The 15,833-nt window shown below is 47.3% G+C and overlaps 1 protein-coding gene across 2 annotated transcripts in view; it reads left to right on the forward strand.

Annotated features, from left to right (window-relative positions):
- Positions 1-15,833, forward strand: part of LOC116977450 (adhesion G-protein coupled receptor D2-like) — a 316,744-nt gene that overhangs the window by 202,232 nt on the left and 98,679 nt on the right. Inside the window, exon 23 of one of the 2 annotated variants that reach the window (XM_033027889.1) lies at positions 603-786. The exons of the other annotated variant lie outside the window; for it this stretch is intronic. Coding sequence (XP_032883780.1) covers positions 603-786 — 184 coding nt within the window. The remainder of the gene's footprint in view (positions 1-602; positions 787-15,833) is intronic. 2 annotated transcript variants of the gene reach the window in all.

A 15,833-nucleotide genomic window follows, 5' to 3' on the forward strand; every position in this document is an offset into this window, starting at 1 on the left:
AGTTTGTACGCTCTCCCCGTGACCTGCATGGGTTTTTACTGTGATCTTCGATTTCCTCCAACACTCTAAAGACGTACAGGCTTATAGGTTAATTGATTTGGTGTAAATGTTAATTGTCCCTGGCGGGTGTAGGGTAGTGTTAATGTGTGGGGGTCGCTGGTCGGCGTGGACTCGGTGGGCCGAAGGGCCTGTTTTCGCGCAGTATCTCTAAACTAAACTGAACTAAAAAAAAGAAGCTGCCTAACTGATTGAGTTCCTCCAGCACTTTGGCATTTGTTGAAAGCTTCAACATCTGCAGTATCTCTTGTCTCTGTTTCTATTTTTGCTTTCCAGTGCTATAATTCCCCTTTTTGCATTGAAAAGCCAAGTAAGTCTCTTGTTCTGAAGAAGGGTTTTGGCCCGAAACGTTGCCTATTTCCTTCGTTCCATAGATGCTGCCGCACCCGCTGAGTTTCTCCAGCATTTTTGTCTACCTCTTGTTCCAGAAATGTATTCCCTAAAATTATAATTTTGAAACAAAGATGATAGCTCAAACTTTGGTTTGAGGAGTAATTTAGTGAACTGTGGGAGTAATCCAAACGTACTTCTGTTCAATTTGCCAGAACTGTGCCACTTCTCGGCCGTCGAGCTCCTTGACCAGCTCCAGACCTGCCAGCTCCCCCGTGACAGGCTCGGAGAGTCTCGCCAAGGACGAGATTGCAGACGGAGTCAACCTGCAGGGCATTTGCAAGATGTCCTTCTACGACAACAGTGTCATATACGAAAATACAACTGCTGCGAATGAAAGTGAGTTCCCTTCTAACTGCACCTTTAGAACTCCAATCCATGTTAGGAGATCGATGAGGCCACATTTAGCCATGTTTTCAGTTTTTGTCACCCTGTTATCCGAAAGATGTTGTCAAGCTGGAAAGGATGCAAAAATGATTTACAAGAATGTTGCCAGGAATCGAAATCCTGAGCTATAGGGAGAGGTTGAGCAGTCTGGGACTTTATTCCTTAGTATGCAGGAGGATGAGGGGTGATCTTACAGAGGTGTATAAGATGATAAGGGGAATAAATAAGGTAAATGAAAAGTATTTTATCAAGAGTTCAGGAATCAAGAACTAGAGGACATGGGGTGAGAGGGGAAAGATTGAATAGGAACCTGAGGGGTCATTTTTCTATACAAAGTGGTAGGTGTATGGAACGAGCTGCCAGAGGAGATAGTTGAGGCAGGGACTATCACAAGGTTTAAGAAGTATTTGGGCAGGTACATGGATCGTACAGGTTTAGAGAGATATGGTACTTGTGTAGATGGGGAATGTTGGTTGGCGTGGGCAAGTTGGGCTGAAGGTAGTGTATCCACACTGTGGGGCTGTGATTTTAGTCAAGGTTTTTGCCACCTTTCCCTGATGTTTGACGTCAAGGATTAGATTCTGTGGACATGACGATACAGATGCTGTCAGTACACTATAGGATGGACAACAATAGTCACGCACTCCCAGTCAGCAGTTCTGACTTCTTGTGGGAAAAAGTGAGGTTTAGTAAATCAGCAGATTATTTGCCATATGGAATAGATTATGCACTTCATGTAGTAAACTTACTTTAGATCAATTTTTCCTGGAGATTTGATAACTGCTGTATGATGTAGAGAAACATATGGGCCATTAGATTAGATAATAATATCACTGGTCGGCTTGGACACGTTGGCAGGGCCTATTTCTGCCCTATATTTCTAAAGTCTATCTGTATCTCTAAACTGTATCTCTAAAGCCCATTCCTTCACCCTTCAGAGATGCTGCCTGCCCCGCTGAGTTACTCCAGCATTTTGTGTCTGCCTTCTCTGAAGACCAATGTCTAAATGCTGAATCAGAATTTGCAGTGGGTTGGGCAGTGGTAATGTCAAAGATATTGGAGTTTGTACAAAAACTGTGCTCCTTGTAAAACATGTTCTCCTTTCCTATTCTGCCTCGTACCCTCCCCCTCACGCCCCCCTGCCTCTGTATCCCCCTGCCCCTGAGATGTGGATGCAGGGCCCACACACCCTGGTGTTTGTCCAAGGTCCAGGATGGCACAGGCAATCTGCAATCTTCCGTTGTACTTCCATTGTTCCATTCCAAACTTCCCAGGGTCTCAAGGGCCTTTAACAGACCCGTTGTAGTCGAGGGTAAAAGGGACCCCGACTGTCCTTTCAGGTGAGGCAGAGGTTAACTTGCACCTCCTCCAACCTCATCTACTGTATCCGTTGTTCAAGATGTGGACTCTTATACATCGGCGAGACCAAACGTAGACTGGGCGATCGTTTCGCTGAACACCTTCGCCCAGTCCACCTAAACCAACCTGATCTCCCGGTTGCCAAACACTTTAATTCTCCTTCCCATTCCTACACAGACCTTTTTGTCCTAGGCCTCCTCGATTGTCAGTGAGGCTAAACGCAAATTGGAGGAACAGCATCTCATATTTCGCTTGGGCAGCTTCAACCCCAGTGGTATGAATATTGATTTCTCTAACTTCAAGAACCTCCTCCATTCCCCCTCTCTCCATCCCTCCCCCACCCAAGTCACACCAGCTTCTCGTTCACACCTAGCAAACAGCCAACAATGGCCTGTTTCATTTATCATCGTTACATTTCTGCATATAGAAACATAGAAACATAGAAATTAGGTGCAGGAGTAGGCCATTCGGCCCTTCAAGCCTGCACCGCCATTCAATATGATCATGGCTGATCATCCAACTCAGTATCCCGTACCTGCCTTCTCTCCATACCCTCTGATCCCCTTAGCCACAAGGGCCACATCTAACTCCCTCTTAAATATAGCCAATGAACTGGCCTCGACTACCCTCTGTGGCAGAGAGTTTCAGAGATTCACCACTCTCTGTGTGAAAAAAGTTCTTCTCATCTTGGTTTTAAAGGATTTCCCCCTTATCCTTAAGCTGTGACCCCTTGTCCTGGACTTCCCCAACATCGGGAGCAATCTTCCTGCATCTAGCCTGTCCAACCCCTTAAGAATTTTATAAGTTTCTATAAGATCCCCTCTCAATCTCCTAAATTCTACAGAGTATAAACCAAGTCTATCCAGTCTTTCTTCATAAGACAGTCCTGACATCCCAGGAATCAGTCTGGTGAACCTTCTCTGCACTCCCTCTATGGCAATAATGTCCTTCCTCAGGTTTGGAGACCAAAACTGTACGCAATACTCCAGGTGTGGTCTCACCAAGACCCTGTACAACTGCAGTAGAACCTCCCTGCTCCTATACTCAAATCCTTTTGCTATGAAAGCTAACATACCATTCGCTTTCTTCACTGCCTGCTGCACCTGCATGCCTACTTTCAATGACTGGTGTACCATGACACCCAGGTCTCGCTGCATCTCCCCTTTTCCTAGTCGGCCACCATTTAGATAATAGTCTGCTTTCCTGTTTTTGCCACCAAAATGGATAACCTCACATTTATCCACATTATACTGCATCTGCCAAACATTTGCCCACTCACCCAGCCTATCCAAGTCACCTTGCAGTCTCCTAGCATCCTCCTCACAGCTAACACTGCCCCCCAGCTTAGTGTCATCCGCAAACTTGGAGATATTGCCTTCAATTCCCTCATCCAGATCATTAATATATATTGTAAATAGCTGGGGTCCCAGCACTGAGCCTTGCGGTACCCCACTAGTCACTGTCTGCCATTGTGAAAAGGACCCGTTTACTCCTACTCTTTGCTTCCTGTTTGCCAGCCAGTTCTCTATCCACATCAATACTGAACCCCCAATGCCGTGTGCTTTAAGTTTGTATACTAATCTCTTATGTGGGACATGTGGGACATTACCGTCTATATCTTTCGTTTCCCTCTTATAGAAACATATAAAATTATAAAAGGACAGGACAAGCTAGATGCAGGAAAAATGTTCCCAATGTTGGGCAAGTCCAGAACCAGGGGCCGCAGTCTTAGAATAAAGGGGAGGCCATTTAAGACTGAGGTGAGGAAAAACTTTTTCACCCAAAGAGTTGTGAATTTGTGGAATTCCCTGCCACAGAGGGCAGTGGAGGCCAAATCACTGGATGGATTTAAGAGAGAGTTAGATAGAGCTCTAGGGGCTAGTGAAATCAAGGGATATGGGGAGAAGGCAGGCACGGGTTATTGATAGGGAACGATCAGCCATGATCACAATGAATGGCGGTGCTGGCTTGAAGGGCCGAATGGCCTCCTCCTGCACCTATTTTCTATGTTTCTATGTTTCCCTTTCACCCGACTCTCAGTCTGAAGAAGGGTCTAGACCTGAAACGCCACCATTCCTTCTGTCCCGCTGTTACTCCAGCATTTTGTGTCTATCTTCAGGGTGAAAAGACTGCTCCTTTGTGAATATCTAGAGCACCACGATCCCAAAGTGACTCCCGCTGGGGAGTAATCGACACCATTTCCTTTGCAGGAGCCACATTACACACTGTTTACTGCTTTAGCTTTAACGTTTATATATTTGCCTCATCTAAACGTGGGCTATTTTCTAAGTGAAAGACTTCTTTTATGGCTACAAAGAAATAATACTTGAGAATAATGGCCAATTCAAAACTAAATGCTAGCATTCTGAAAAAGTTGAAGGCAACATAGCTTTTGAAAATAATCAATAATCCTTGTTACGGAGATCTCTGTGGCCTTTTATTTGCTTTGCAGTTTTTGTGATGTACTCTGATATTTAAAGCCCAGTTTCAATTCTGATAGAACCTAGTTTGGGAAACAAGTAACCAACAACGTCCCTCTCCCTAGGGGGAGTTTTACTCTTCTGATGCACCTCAATACTCAGAGCAGATGGTATTTGTTGCATTCAGCAGCATTTCAAATCCTTAACCCTCTTGACAGACAACAGTGCCAAACAGGTCTGGCTCCACTGGTATTGGAATATCTCGATAGTTTTGTGTAGGAAGGAACTGCAGATGCTGGTTTAAACCGAAGATAGACCCAAAAAGCTGGAGTAACTCAACGGGTCAGGCAGCATCTCTGGAGAAAAGGAATAGGTGACGTTTCGGGCCGAGACCCTTCCTCAGACAGTCGAGACCTGAAATGTCACCTTTTCCTTTTCTCTAAAGGTGTAGGGTGACCTGCTGAGTCGCTCCAGCTTTTTGTGTCTATCTGTAGTTCTGTGAATGGGGCTTGTCTCTCCCCCCCATCGATGCTGCCTGGTTACGTCAGGCCCGGTTTACTCTCGGCACGCACGACTGGCTTTATGAATCGGTACTAAGTGTATGACGCTGCTCATCATGGAAAGACCTCTGGATTCCCTGGCAATGGAGAGGGTATATCAGGTGGAACATTATGGGGCATGTGCAGGTTGGTGCTTGTGGGTCATTCCCACCTCTTACTGCAACCTGGAAGAGGGGGACTAACGGGGGGGGGGTGTCTAATGTTGCCACCCACAGAGTTGGTTCATCCTCTCAATGGGTGGAGGAGTTGGATACAGTCCATATCTGGCTCCTCTGCATTGCACAAACTCCGACCCAACCAGCATGGTCCCAGTCCATTCAATACGGCCATTGACTTACATTAGGAGTTTAGTGAAGATGTTTTGAAGCAATTATTACAAATTAATATTGATATTCTCGATCCTATCATTTTGATGTGTTTCATTAAAGTTCGATATACAAGTTATTTCTACAGTGTCTGAATATCTACAAAATCATGAGAAGAATAGATCGGGCAAATGCACAGAGCCTCTTGCTCCAAAGTCGGGGAACTGAGAACCAGAGGACACGGGTTGAAGGTGGAGGGGGAAAGATTTAAAAGGAACCCGAGGGGCAACTTTTTTACACACAGGGTGGTGGGTGTATGGAACAAGATGCTGGAAGAAATATATGAGGCAGGACTATCACAAAATATAAGTAACATTTGGACAGGTACATGGATAGTACAGGTTTAGAGGGATATGGGCCAAACGCAGGCAGCAAGGACTTGTATAGATGGGGCATGTTGGTTGCCATGGTGTACGTTGGGCTGAAGGGCCTGTTTCCACGTTCTATCACTCTTTGAATGTCTATCTGCAACTGGGATGGAGTGGGTTTGCCCTGCCTGAAACCAACAGTGTTGTAGCCCCCTCTGCTTCTTAGCTTGGCTACTGTAGCAAGGTGCAAGATATGGTGGGGTGGGGGGGGGGGGGGGGGGGGGGGGGCATCGGAGCTGCAGCTGTGGGAGACCACAGGAACCCACAGAAGGTGTTGAGCGTAATCAGCCTCGTTGGCCTACGAGTGAAACTCTGCTGAGGACCCGCAGTGCCGAGATCGGGTGTGTGCTCGCTTGTTATCATGCCTTTAAGGTATGCCACATGAGGTATCGTTGTGTCAGTCAGCTGGCCCGCAATCTCTTGTGGGATTGTGCATGATCTCAGGAGCCAGGTTTGAACAAAGACAGACACAGCGATACAACGGAGAAACGATGTATAAAACCATGAGGGGAAGAGATCGGGTCGATGCACAGTCTCTTGGCCAGAGTAGGGGAATCGAGGACCAGAGGACATAGGTTTAAGGTGAATGGGAAAAGATTTAATAGGATTCTGTAACTTTTTCACAGAGAGGGTGGTGAGTGTATGGAACAAGCTGCCAGAGGAGGTAGTTGAGGCTGGGAATATCCCAACATTTAAGAAACAGTTAGACAAGCAAAGTGGTAGGACAGGTTTGGAGGGATATGGACCCAGCACAGGCAGGAGGGACTAGTGTAGCTGGGACATGTTAGCCGGTCTGGGCAAGTTGGGCTGAAGGGCCTGAATCCACATTGCATCACTCTAAATAGCTGCAGTCCCCGCAAGGCTCGGTGCTGGGACCGCAGCTATTTACAATATACATCAATGATTTGGATGTAGGGATTCAAAGTAACATTAGCAAATTTGCAGATGACGCAAAGCTGGATGGCAGTGTGAACTGTGGGATATGGAGAGAAGGCAGGAACGGGGTACTGATTGGGGATGATCAGCCATGATCACCTTGAATTGCGGTGCTGGCTTGAAGGGCCAAATGGCCTACTCCTGCACCTATTGTCTATTGTCTATTATTGTGGGGGGTGACCTTAGTATGTTGGTTCTGAATGGAACTTGTTATTTCGAACCAGTGAGTGAATTACAGGCACAGGCAGCATTTCACTGGAGGTAACGGACAGAAGGGCAGAGTCCATGATGCCCCCCACCCCCTGCACCCCCCCCCCCCCCCCCGAAACATTACAGAGTGCTTCGTCCAAATAATGATCAGATTTCTGGTCCATTAATACAGTGAAACTGAACGCATCAATTATTTGTACTAAGCTGTCCCAATAACGAAGCAGATAAAAGGTGCTCCTTTCACTAGCACTCAACCTGCTTCCATTTAGTTGAGGCAGGGAATATCGCAACGTTTAAGGTACATGGATAGGACAGGTTTAGAGGGAAATGGGCCAAACGCAGGCAGGGGACTAGTGCAGCTGGGACATGTTGGCTGGTGTGGGCAAGTTGGGCCGAAGGGCCTGTTTCCACGCTGTTTGACTATGACTCGATTTGTTGAACCTTTCTGATCCTTTGACATTCACCTGTAGCCTGTGGTTCAGGGCAGCTCCAGGTGCCTGATGGCGATGGTGCTACAGGTGTGTCACTCTTTCATCGGCTTCAGACTCAGATCATCTAGATGACACAGTGAGAGAGGTGTACAGTGTGTCTCTCGAGCCTATTCTGTTTGGGGTAATAGAGAGTTAATACAGAACCCATCTAACAATCGTGTCTTTAAAGCATGGAGTAACTCAGTGGGACAGGCAGCATCTCTGGAGGAGAGGAATGGGTGATGTTTCGGGTCGAGACCCTTCTTCAGACTCGACCTGAAACGTCACCCATTCCTTCTTTCCAGAGATGCTGCCTGTCCCACTGTTACTCCAGCATTTTGAGTCTATCTTCAGTTTAAACCAGCATCTGCAGTTCCTTCCTACGTTATTTGTTTGTTTAGTTTAGTTTAGAGATACAGCGTGGAAACAGGCCCTTCGGCCCACCGAGTCCATGCCAACCAGCGATCCCCGCACACTAACACCACCCTACACAGACATAAAACAGTGTTCAATGTTACCATGCCAATTAACCTACTCCTTCGTTACCCGTTCCTTCTCTCCAGAGACACGGCCTGTCCCACTGAGTTACTCCAGCATTTTGTATCTTATCTTCGGTTTAAACCAGCATCTGCAGTTCCTTCCTACAACCTACAAACCTGTACGTCTTTGGTGTTTGGGTGGAAAACAGAGATCCCAGAGAAAAGCCACACATTTGCGTGTTTAAAAGTATACAATTTTGGATAACCATATAACCATATAACAATTACAGCACGGAAACAGGCCATCTCGGCCCTACAAGTTCGTGCCGAACACTTATTCTCCCCTAGTCCCATCTACCTGCGCTCAGACCATAACCCTCCATTCCTTTCCCGTCCATATAACTATCCAATTTATTTTTAAATGATAAAATCGAACCTGCCTCCACCACCTTCACTGGAAGCTCATTCCACACAGCTACCACTCTCTGAGTAAAGAAGTTCCCCCTCATGTTACCTAGCTGTGCTAGCTGTGGATAGAGTTCTGTATTCTACACATTCTGGATCGCTGGGGAAATGTGCTGCCATCTGCCCCCCCAGCAAACACCTCTTGGTCCCTGCATTTGGGCCATCCCGTTCCCTCCATAATCCCTCCATAACATTTCCATCCATGGACCTGCATCATTCCCAATAATGCTTCACCCTGTCGTAACGCCGTCAACTCAGCCTCCTTGAGTCTGATTGGCATCAACAGTGCATATCTCCACTTCTCAATGGACATGACCATCTGTGGCAATAAAATGATGCATCTGAACCAGTCTCCAAAATATTCAACACAGACCCAGTTCAACGTATGCAATTTCTCAGGAAGATCAAAGCTCATTACGCTGGTAGCTATTAAAATGTATGATAGCATGGAAGGCAATTATCTGAGACTTTACACATTTCATCAGTTTATTTGTGAGTTTGATCACTTCCCTTAAGAAACCAATTCTAAGACTGCCGTGCGCAGCACAACTGCCTGAACAATGTGAATGTGTTTTGAATTATATCAGTGGTGTAGAAAATTGCATAATGATGCCAGAGCAGGGCTAGAGGGGTCTGTGGTGTTCTGATGCAATCAGAGTCCTGTGGGGACAACATACACTATACACAAAAATAAAATATGAAACTCATTTCCTGTCCTTAATTTACCTTCCCTGCAAAATGGACGCTTTCCAGTTGAAAAAGTCGATGTGTTGATGCTCTTGGATGCTTCTCGCTGGTCATTCCAAAGGCAGCCATTCGGATGTGGACAAAAGTGACCAACAGTCATTTAATCCTTCGAGTGAGAGAAGCAGACAAGCGGGGAATCTCGGTCACTGCTAGCATTCATGCCCCTGTCCCACTTAGGAAACCTGAACGGAAACCTCTGGAGACTTTGTGTCCCACCCAAGGTTTCCGTGCGGTTCCCGGAGGTTCCTGGAGGTTTTGTCAGTCTCCCTATCGGCTTCCACTACCTGCAACCTCCGGCAACCACCTGCAACCTTGGGGTGCAAAGTCTCCAGAGGTTTCCGTCCAGGTTTCTAAGTGGGACAGAGGCATTAGGTTGTAACAAAGGTTATCAAGTCACAGGAACAGCACCTCATATTTTGCTTGGGCAGCTTACAACCCAGCGGTATCAATATTGATTTCTCTAACTTGAAGTAACCCTTGCTTTCCCTCTCTCTCTCTCTGTCCCTCCCCCACCCTAGTTCTCTGACTAGGTCTACTGTCCTCCTGATTAAATATGACTGAGTGTATGCCTTGTTGTCATCTTCCCCTCAGCTAACAATCTACATTTCCTTTATCATCATCTTTGATCTGTCGATTTCAAATCTTAGCCTTCCATATCTCGAGACTCCCTCGTCCCCTGACTCCCAGTCTGAAGAAGGGTCTCGACCTGAAACGTCGCCCATTCCTTCTCTCCAGAGATGCTGTCTGCCCCGCTGAGTTACTCCAGCTTTTTGTGTCTATCATAGAGTTATACAACATGGGGACAGGCCCATCGGCCCAACTCATCCATGCAAACCTTAACTCAGATAGTGCCCTGTGCTTGTATTTGACCCATATCCCTCCAAACCTTTTCCATCCATGTACCTGTCGAAATGTCTTTTCAACATCATAATTGCACCTGTTCTTACAACGCCTATTCATAAATCGCTAGAATTTAGAAGATTGAGCTAATAGAAACTTACAAAATTCTTAAGGGGTTGGACAAGCTAGATGCAGGAAGATTGTTCCCGATGTTGGGGAAGTCCAGAACAAGGGGTCACAGTTTAAGGGTAAGGGGGAAATCTTTTAGGACCGAGATGAGAAAAACATATTTCACACAGAGAGTGGTGAATCTGTGGAATTCTCTGCCACAGAAGGTAGTTGAGGCCAGTTCATTGGCTATATTTAAGAGGGAGTTAGATGTGGCCCTTGTGGCTAAGGGGATCAGGGGGTATGGAGAGAAGGCAGGTATGGGATACTGAGTTGTGTGACCAGCCATGATCATATTGATCATCTTGAATGGTGGTGCAGGCTCGAAGGGCCGAATGGCCTACTGCTGCACCTATTTTCTATGTTTCTATGAAGTAGGACATTGTGAAGTGCCAAGTCAATCTCATGGTTGGCATGGGAGGTTTTAACAAGTAACAAGTAGCCTTTATTGGGCCCTCACCCCCTTTATTAGCCTTTATCTGGGCCCTCACCCCCTCATCTTCACCATGGATGTCCGGTCACTCTACACCTCCATCCCCCACCAGGATGGCCTCAGAGCCCTCCGGTTCTTCCTCGACCAGAGGAGCAACCTATACCCAGCCACTGACACTCTCCTCCGCTTAGCGGAGTTGGTCCTCACCCTCAACAACTTTACATTTGACTCCTCCCATTTCCTCCAAACACAAGGCGTAGCTATGGGCACACGCATGGGCCCAGCTACGCCTGCCTCTTTGTCGGGTACGTTGAACAATCCTTGTTCGAGGCGTACCAGGGCCCCATCCCCGACCTCTACCTCCGCTACATTGACGACTGCTTTGGTGCCACCTCCTGCACCCACACACAACTGACTGACTTCATCCACTTCACCACCAACTTCCATCCGGCACTCCAATACACCTGGACGATTTCCGACACTTCCCTACCATTCCTTGACCTCACCATCTCCATCGCAGGGGACAGACTCCTGACCGACATACATTACAAACCCACTGACTCACATGGCTATCTGGACTACACGTCTTCCCACCCTGCCCCCTGTAAAGACTCCATCCCCTACTCCCAATTCCTCCGCCTACGCCGCATCTGTTCCCAGGACGAGACATTTCATACCAGGGCATCGGAAATGTCCTCGTTCTTCAGGGAACGGGGATTCCCCTCCGCCACCATAGATGAGGCTCACACCAGGGTCTCATCCATACCCCGTAACACTGCTCTCTCTCCCCATCCCCGAACACGCAACAAGGGCAGAGTCCCTCTGGTCCTCACCTTTCACCCCACCAGCCGGCAAATACAACACATAATCCTCCACCATTTCCGCCACCTCCAACGTGACCCCACCACTCGCCACATCTTCCCATCTCCCCCAATGTCTGCCTTCCGCAAAGACCGCTCCCTCCGCAACTCCCTCGTCAATTCTTCCCTTCCCTCCCGCACCACCCCCTCCCCGGGCACTTTCCGTTGCAACCGCAAGAAATGCAACACCTGTCCCTTCACCTCCCCCCTCGACTCCATTCAAGGTCCCAAGCAGTCGTTCCAGGTGCGACAAAGGTTCACCTGTATCTCCTCCAACCTCATCTACTACATCCGCTGCTCTAGATGTCAGCTCATTTACATCGGTGAGACCAAGCGTAGGTTGGGCGATCGTTTCGCTGAACACCTCCGCTCAGTCCGCAATAACCTACCTGACCTCCCGGTGGCTCAGCACTTCAACTCCCCCTCCCATTCCCAATCCGACCTCTCTGTCCTGGGTCTCCTCCATTGCCAGAGTGAGCAACAGCGGAAATTGGAGGAACAGCACCTCATATTCCGTCTGGGGTCCTTGCGTCCTTATGGCATTAACATAGAATTCTCCCAATTTGGCTAGCCCGTGCTGTCTCCTCCCCTTCCTTAACCCTCTAGCTGTCTCCTCCCACCCTCCCATCCGCCCGCCCTCGGGCTCCTCCTCCTCCTCCCCTTTTCCTTCTTTCTTTCCCCACCCCCCATCAGTCTGAAGAAGGGTTTCGGCCCGAAACGTCGCCTATTTCCTTCGCTCCATAGATGCTGCTGCACCCGCTGAGTTTCCCCAGCAATTGTGTGTACCCCAGCCTTTATTGTCATTCAGACCTTGTGGTCTGAACGAAATGTTGTTGCCTTGCAGTCCTACATATAGTAAAAATGACAAAACACACATTAAACACAAATTAACATCCACCACAGTGAGTTCACCAGGCACCTCCTCACTGTGGTGGAAGGCAAAAGTCTTTAAGTCTTTGTCTCATCCCTTCTTATTCTCCCTCTGCGCTGAGGCCGCTGCCGCTGTCCCAGCTGCCGCTGTCGTCCACTGGGCCTGCGGTCGGGTCGAGTGGCCGCTGCCGCCGGAACGTGTCCCAGCTCCGAGGCCAGGTCGCCGCTGTCCCAGCTCCGAGGCCGCCAGCTCCGCCATTAGGCCTCGGTGCAGGCGGAGACGGGGGATACGACAAAAGAAGTCGCAAAAACGTGTTCCCCCCCCACATACACAACATAATAAACCAAAAATCAACTAAACAGGACAAAAGAACAACACAAAAAAAGAAAAAAAACACAGACAGACTGCAGGCGAGCCGCAGCTGCTAAGGCAGTGCCGCCATCTTTTTGCATGTTACCTCGGGAAGAATCTGCTCTGACTATTGAGCAGTGCCTCAAAGAATGCAACAAAAGTGAGTCTGTTACTGATCAGCCAGCAAACGCTGTAATGAATTCCCCTGCATCGTTTACACTTGGTTTATTATAACTATGCCTTTTGAACAAATGACTTGATCACCCCCCTCCCGCAGTCTGACCCTGTAGCTCTGCTGATGTATCTTTTTACAGTTGGTATCCAATTTCCTTTTGAAAGTTATCACTGAAGCTGGTTCCACCACCAGTTCAGATGGTGAATTCTAAATCAGGTCCATGTGTCTGGAGATTTGCCCCTGGAGGTGAGCTTGGAGGCAGTTTTGAGCGGATGGTTAGGAAGGAACCAGCAGATTCCTGCAATACTTTGGCAGCAGAACCTCACTGAACAACTGGGACTTTGGTGTGAAGATAGACACAGAGTGCTGGAGTAACTCAGTGGGTCAGGCAGCATCTCTGGAGAGAAGGAATGGGTGACGTTTCGGGTCGAGAGTTTCTTCGGACTGAGAGGGAAACGAGAGATATAGACAGTGATGTGGAGAGATATAGAACAAATGAATGAAAGATATGCAAAAAAGTAACGATGATGCAGGAAACAGGCCATTGTTAGCTGTGGGCTAGGTGAGAACGAGTTACAGACAATGAAACTCACCAGGGCGACTTTGAAGCCGGTACGACTCGGGTGAGGGAGGGACACAGAGAGAGAGAGAGAGAGAGAGAGAGAGAGAGAGAGAGAATGCAAGGGTTACTTGAAGTTAGAGAGATCACAGGTGCAAAATGAAATGCTGTTCCTCCAATTTGCGCTGGGCCTCACTCTGACAAAGTAGGAGACCGAGGACAGAAATGTCAGTGTGGGAATGGGAAACTGTTTCGCAACTGGTAGATCAGGTGGGTCCAGGTGGACTTCATTTCCAAATCAGGAAGTGGCGAACTTGCTGATAGATTCCAGCCACCATGGTTGGTTGACTTTGCAGCACCGAGCAGCTGGGTGGAGTGTGAGCTTCCTGGGATTCTGTGTAGGCTACAGTTAGGCTCAGCGTAGGGTCCGCAAACCAGTTACTTTAATGGATCAATCGCACAGGGAGGATGAAAAGCAAAAAAGTCTCGACGTGAAACGTCATCTTAGTTTGGTTTAGTCTAGTGTAGTTTAGTTTTGTTTAGCTTCCTTTAGTTTAGTTTAGAGATACAGTGTGGAAACAGGCCCTTCGGCCCACCGAGTCTGTACCGACCTGTAATCCTCGCACATTAACACTATCCTGCACTAGGGACAATTTTTTAACATTTATACCAAGCCAATTAATCTGTACACCTTTGGAGTATGGGGCGGAAACCGAAGTTCTCGTAGAAAACCCACACGGGTCACGGGGAGAACGTGCAAACTCCGGACAGACAAGCATCCGTAGCCAGGATCGAAGTTGAGTTACTCCAGCACTTTGTGTGACTTTATTGGTTGCAGGGAACATGACAAGGCCCTGTGATGAGGAATGGCACCAGGCAAGCTCTTTCTCTTTGGGCAAGTTTCAGAGAATGATCCAAGTATTTGCAGCTTATTTTTCATCAGCAGAAAGTTTGGGTATAATTCAGGTCCCATAAATTAATGTGAGGAGTGTAGATGTGACAATAGTATTTGGCTCAACCATGGTGGAGTACAGGGCCTGTCCCATTTTCACCACCTAATTCACCACCTTTTTTACTCGTGGACATTTTTCATCAGGCTAGAAAAACGCCCCGACCTACTTAATGCCACGAGTACCTACGACTAGCATCACGGCCTGCTACGACCTCCTACGACCTCCTACCGATCTCCTACGACCTTGTGACGACCATGCTGCGAGTATGAGTCAAGGGCAAACTCGGCAGAGGTCGTGAATTAGGTTGTGAAAGTGGGACAGGCCCTTAACTATGGGCTGCAGCCTCTGAACTCTTTATTTGCATTCAATAGACAATAGACAATAGACAACAGGTGCAGGAGTAGGCCATTCGGCCCTTCGAGCCAGCCCCGCCATTCAATGTGATCATGGCTGATCATCCCCAATCAGTACCCCGTTCCTGCCTTCTCCCCATATCCCCTGACTCCACTATCTTTAAGAGCCCTATCTAGCTCTCTCTTGAAAGCATCCAGAGAACCTGCCTCCACCGCAGAGAATTCCACACACATCTTGTATTTTCCATTACAAGATTATTTTAAAATCACAGAATCCCTAATGCTGGGATTGTACATGGTCTTTGGAAAGGCTGGTCTTGACGGCAATTTCCTCCTGCATTCTTTGATAGGATTTGCTTCACTCTGTGTGTTATTGCAAACGAATAAATAAATGATTTTACAGAATGCATAATTAACAACCAAACTACAGTATAAGAGACCGGTCGCTAGTTCCGTGAGAACATGCCCTGGGTGTAGTCTAATTTAGAAGAATCCGCAGGAATGACAAGTACCGCAACAAACAATGAAGCTTAATAAAATAAATTGTTTGACCTCAGATTCAGTTTCCTAAGGGGACTGTTAATTTTAAGCCCAAACTAGCTTTAAACTTCCCCTCTTTGTCAACTGTTTGACAGCTGGTTTCTGCAACTCTGGCTTTAATTGTAGCTAAGTTACAGTAAATAGTGTGTCATGACCACTGTGTCTTCATAGTTGCCGCATTCACCCCATTTCCAGTTCATTCCTCTTCATCTAATACTTGCACTTATCTCAGCGTAAGAATTAACCTGCAGATGCCCAGTGATTAACGGGAGAAATATGCCAGAATTGTATCATCAGAAGAATTACAAGTCAGTGGGACTTGTAGAGTCATTGAGCAAGGGTTCCCAACCTGGGGTAAAGTTACCCTCAGAGGGTACATTTTGCCTACCCAGGGGGGTAAATTTGTTGATTCTGGATTTGTACATATTTTTTCTCATTGACTGACTGTGTTTGGTTCTGTTCATTACTAGTCATCCAATATTTTGTGTACTTTTTTGAAATAAATAGTTTTAAATGC

This window comes from Amblyraja radiata, chromosome 10 (assembly GCF_010909765.2).
Source record: "Amblyraja radiata isolate CabotCenter1 chromosome 10, sAmbRad1.1.pri, whole genome shotgun sequence".
Classification (NCBI taxonomy): domain Eukaryota; kingdom Metazoa; phylum Chordata; class Chondrichthyes; order Rajiformes; family Rajidae; genus Amblyraja; species Amblyraja radiata.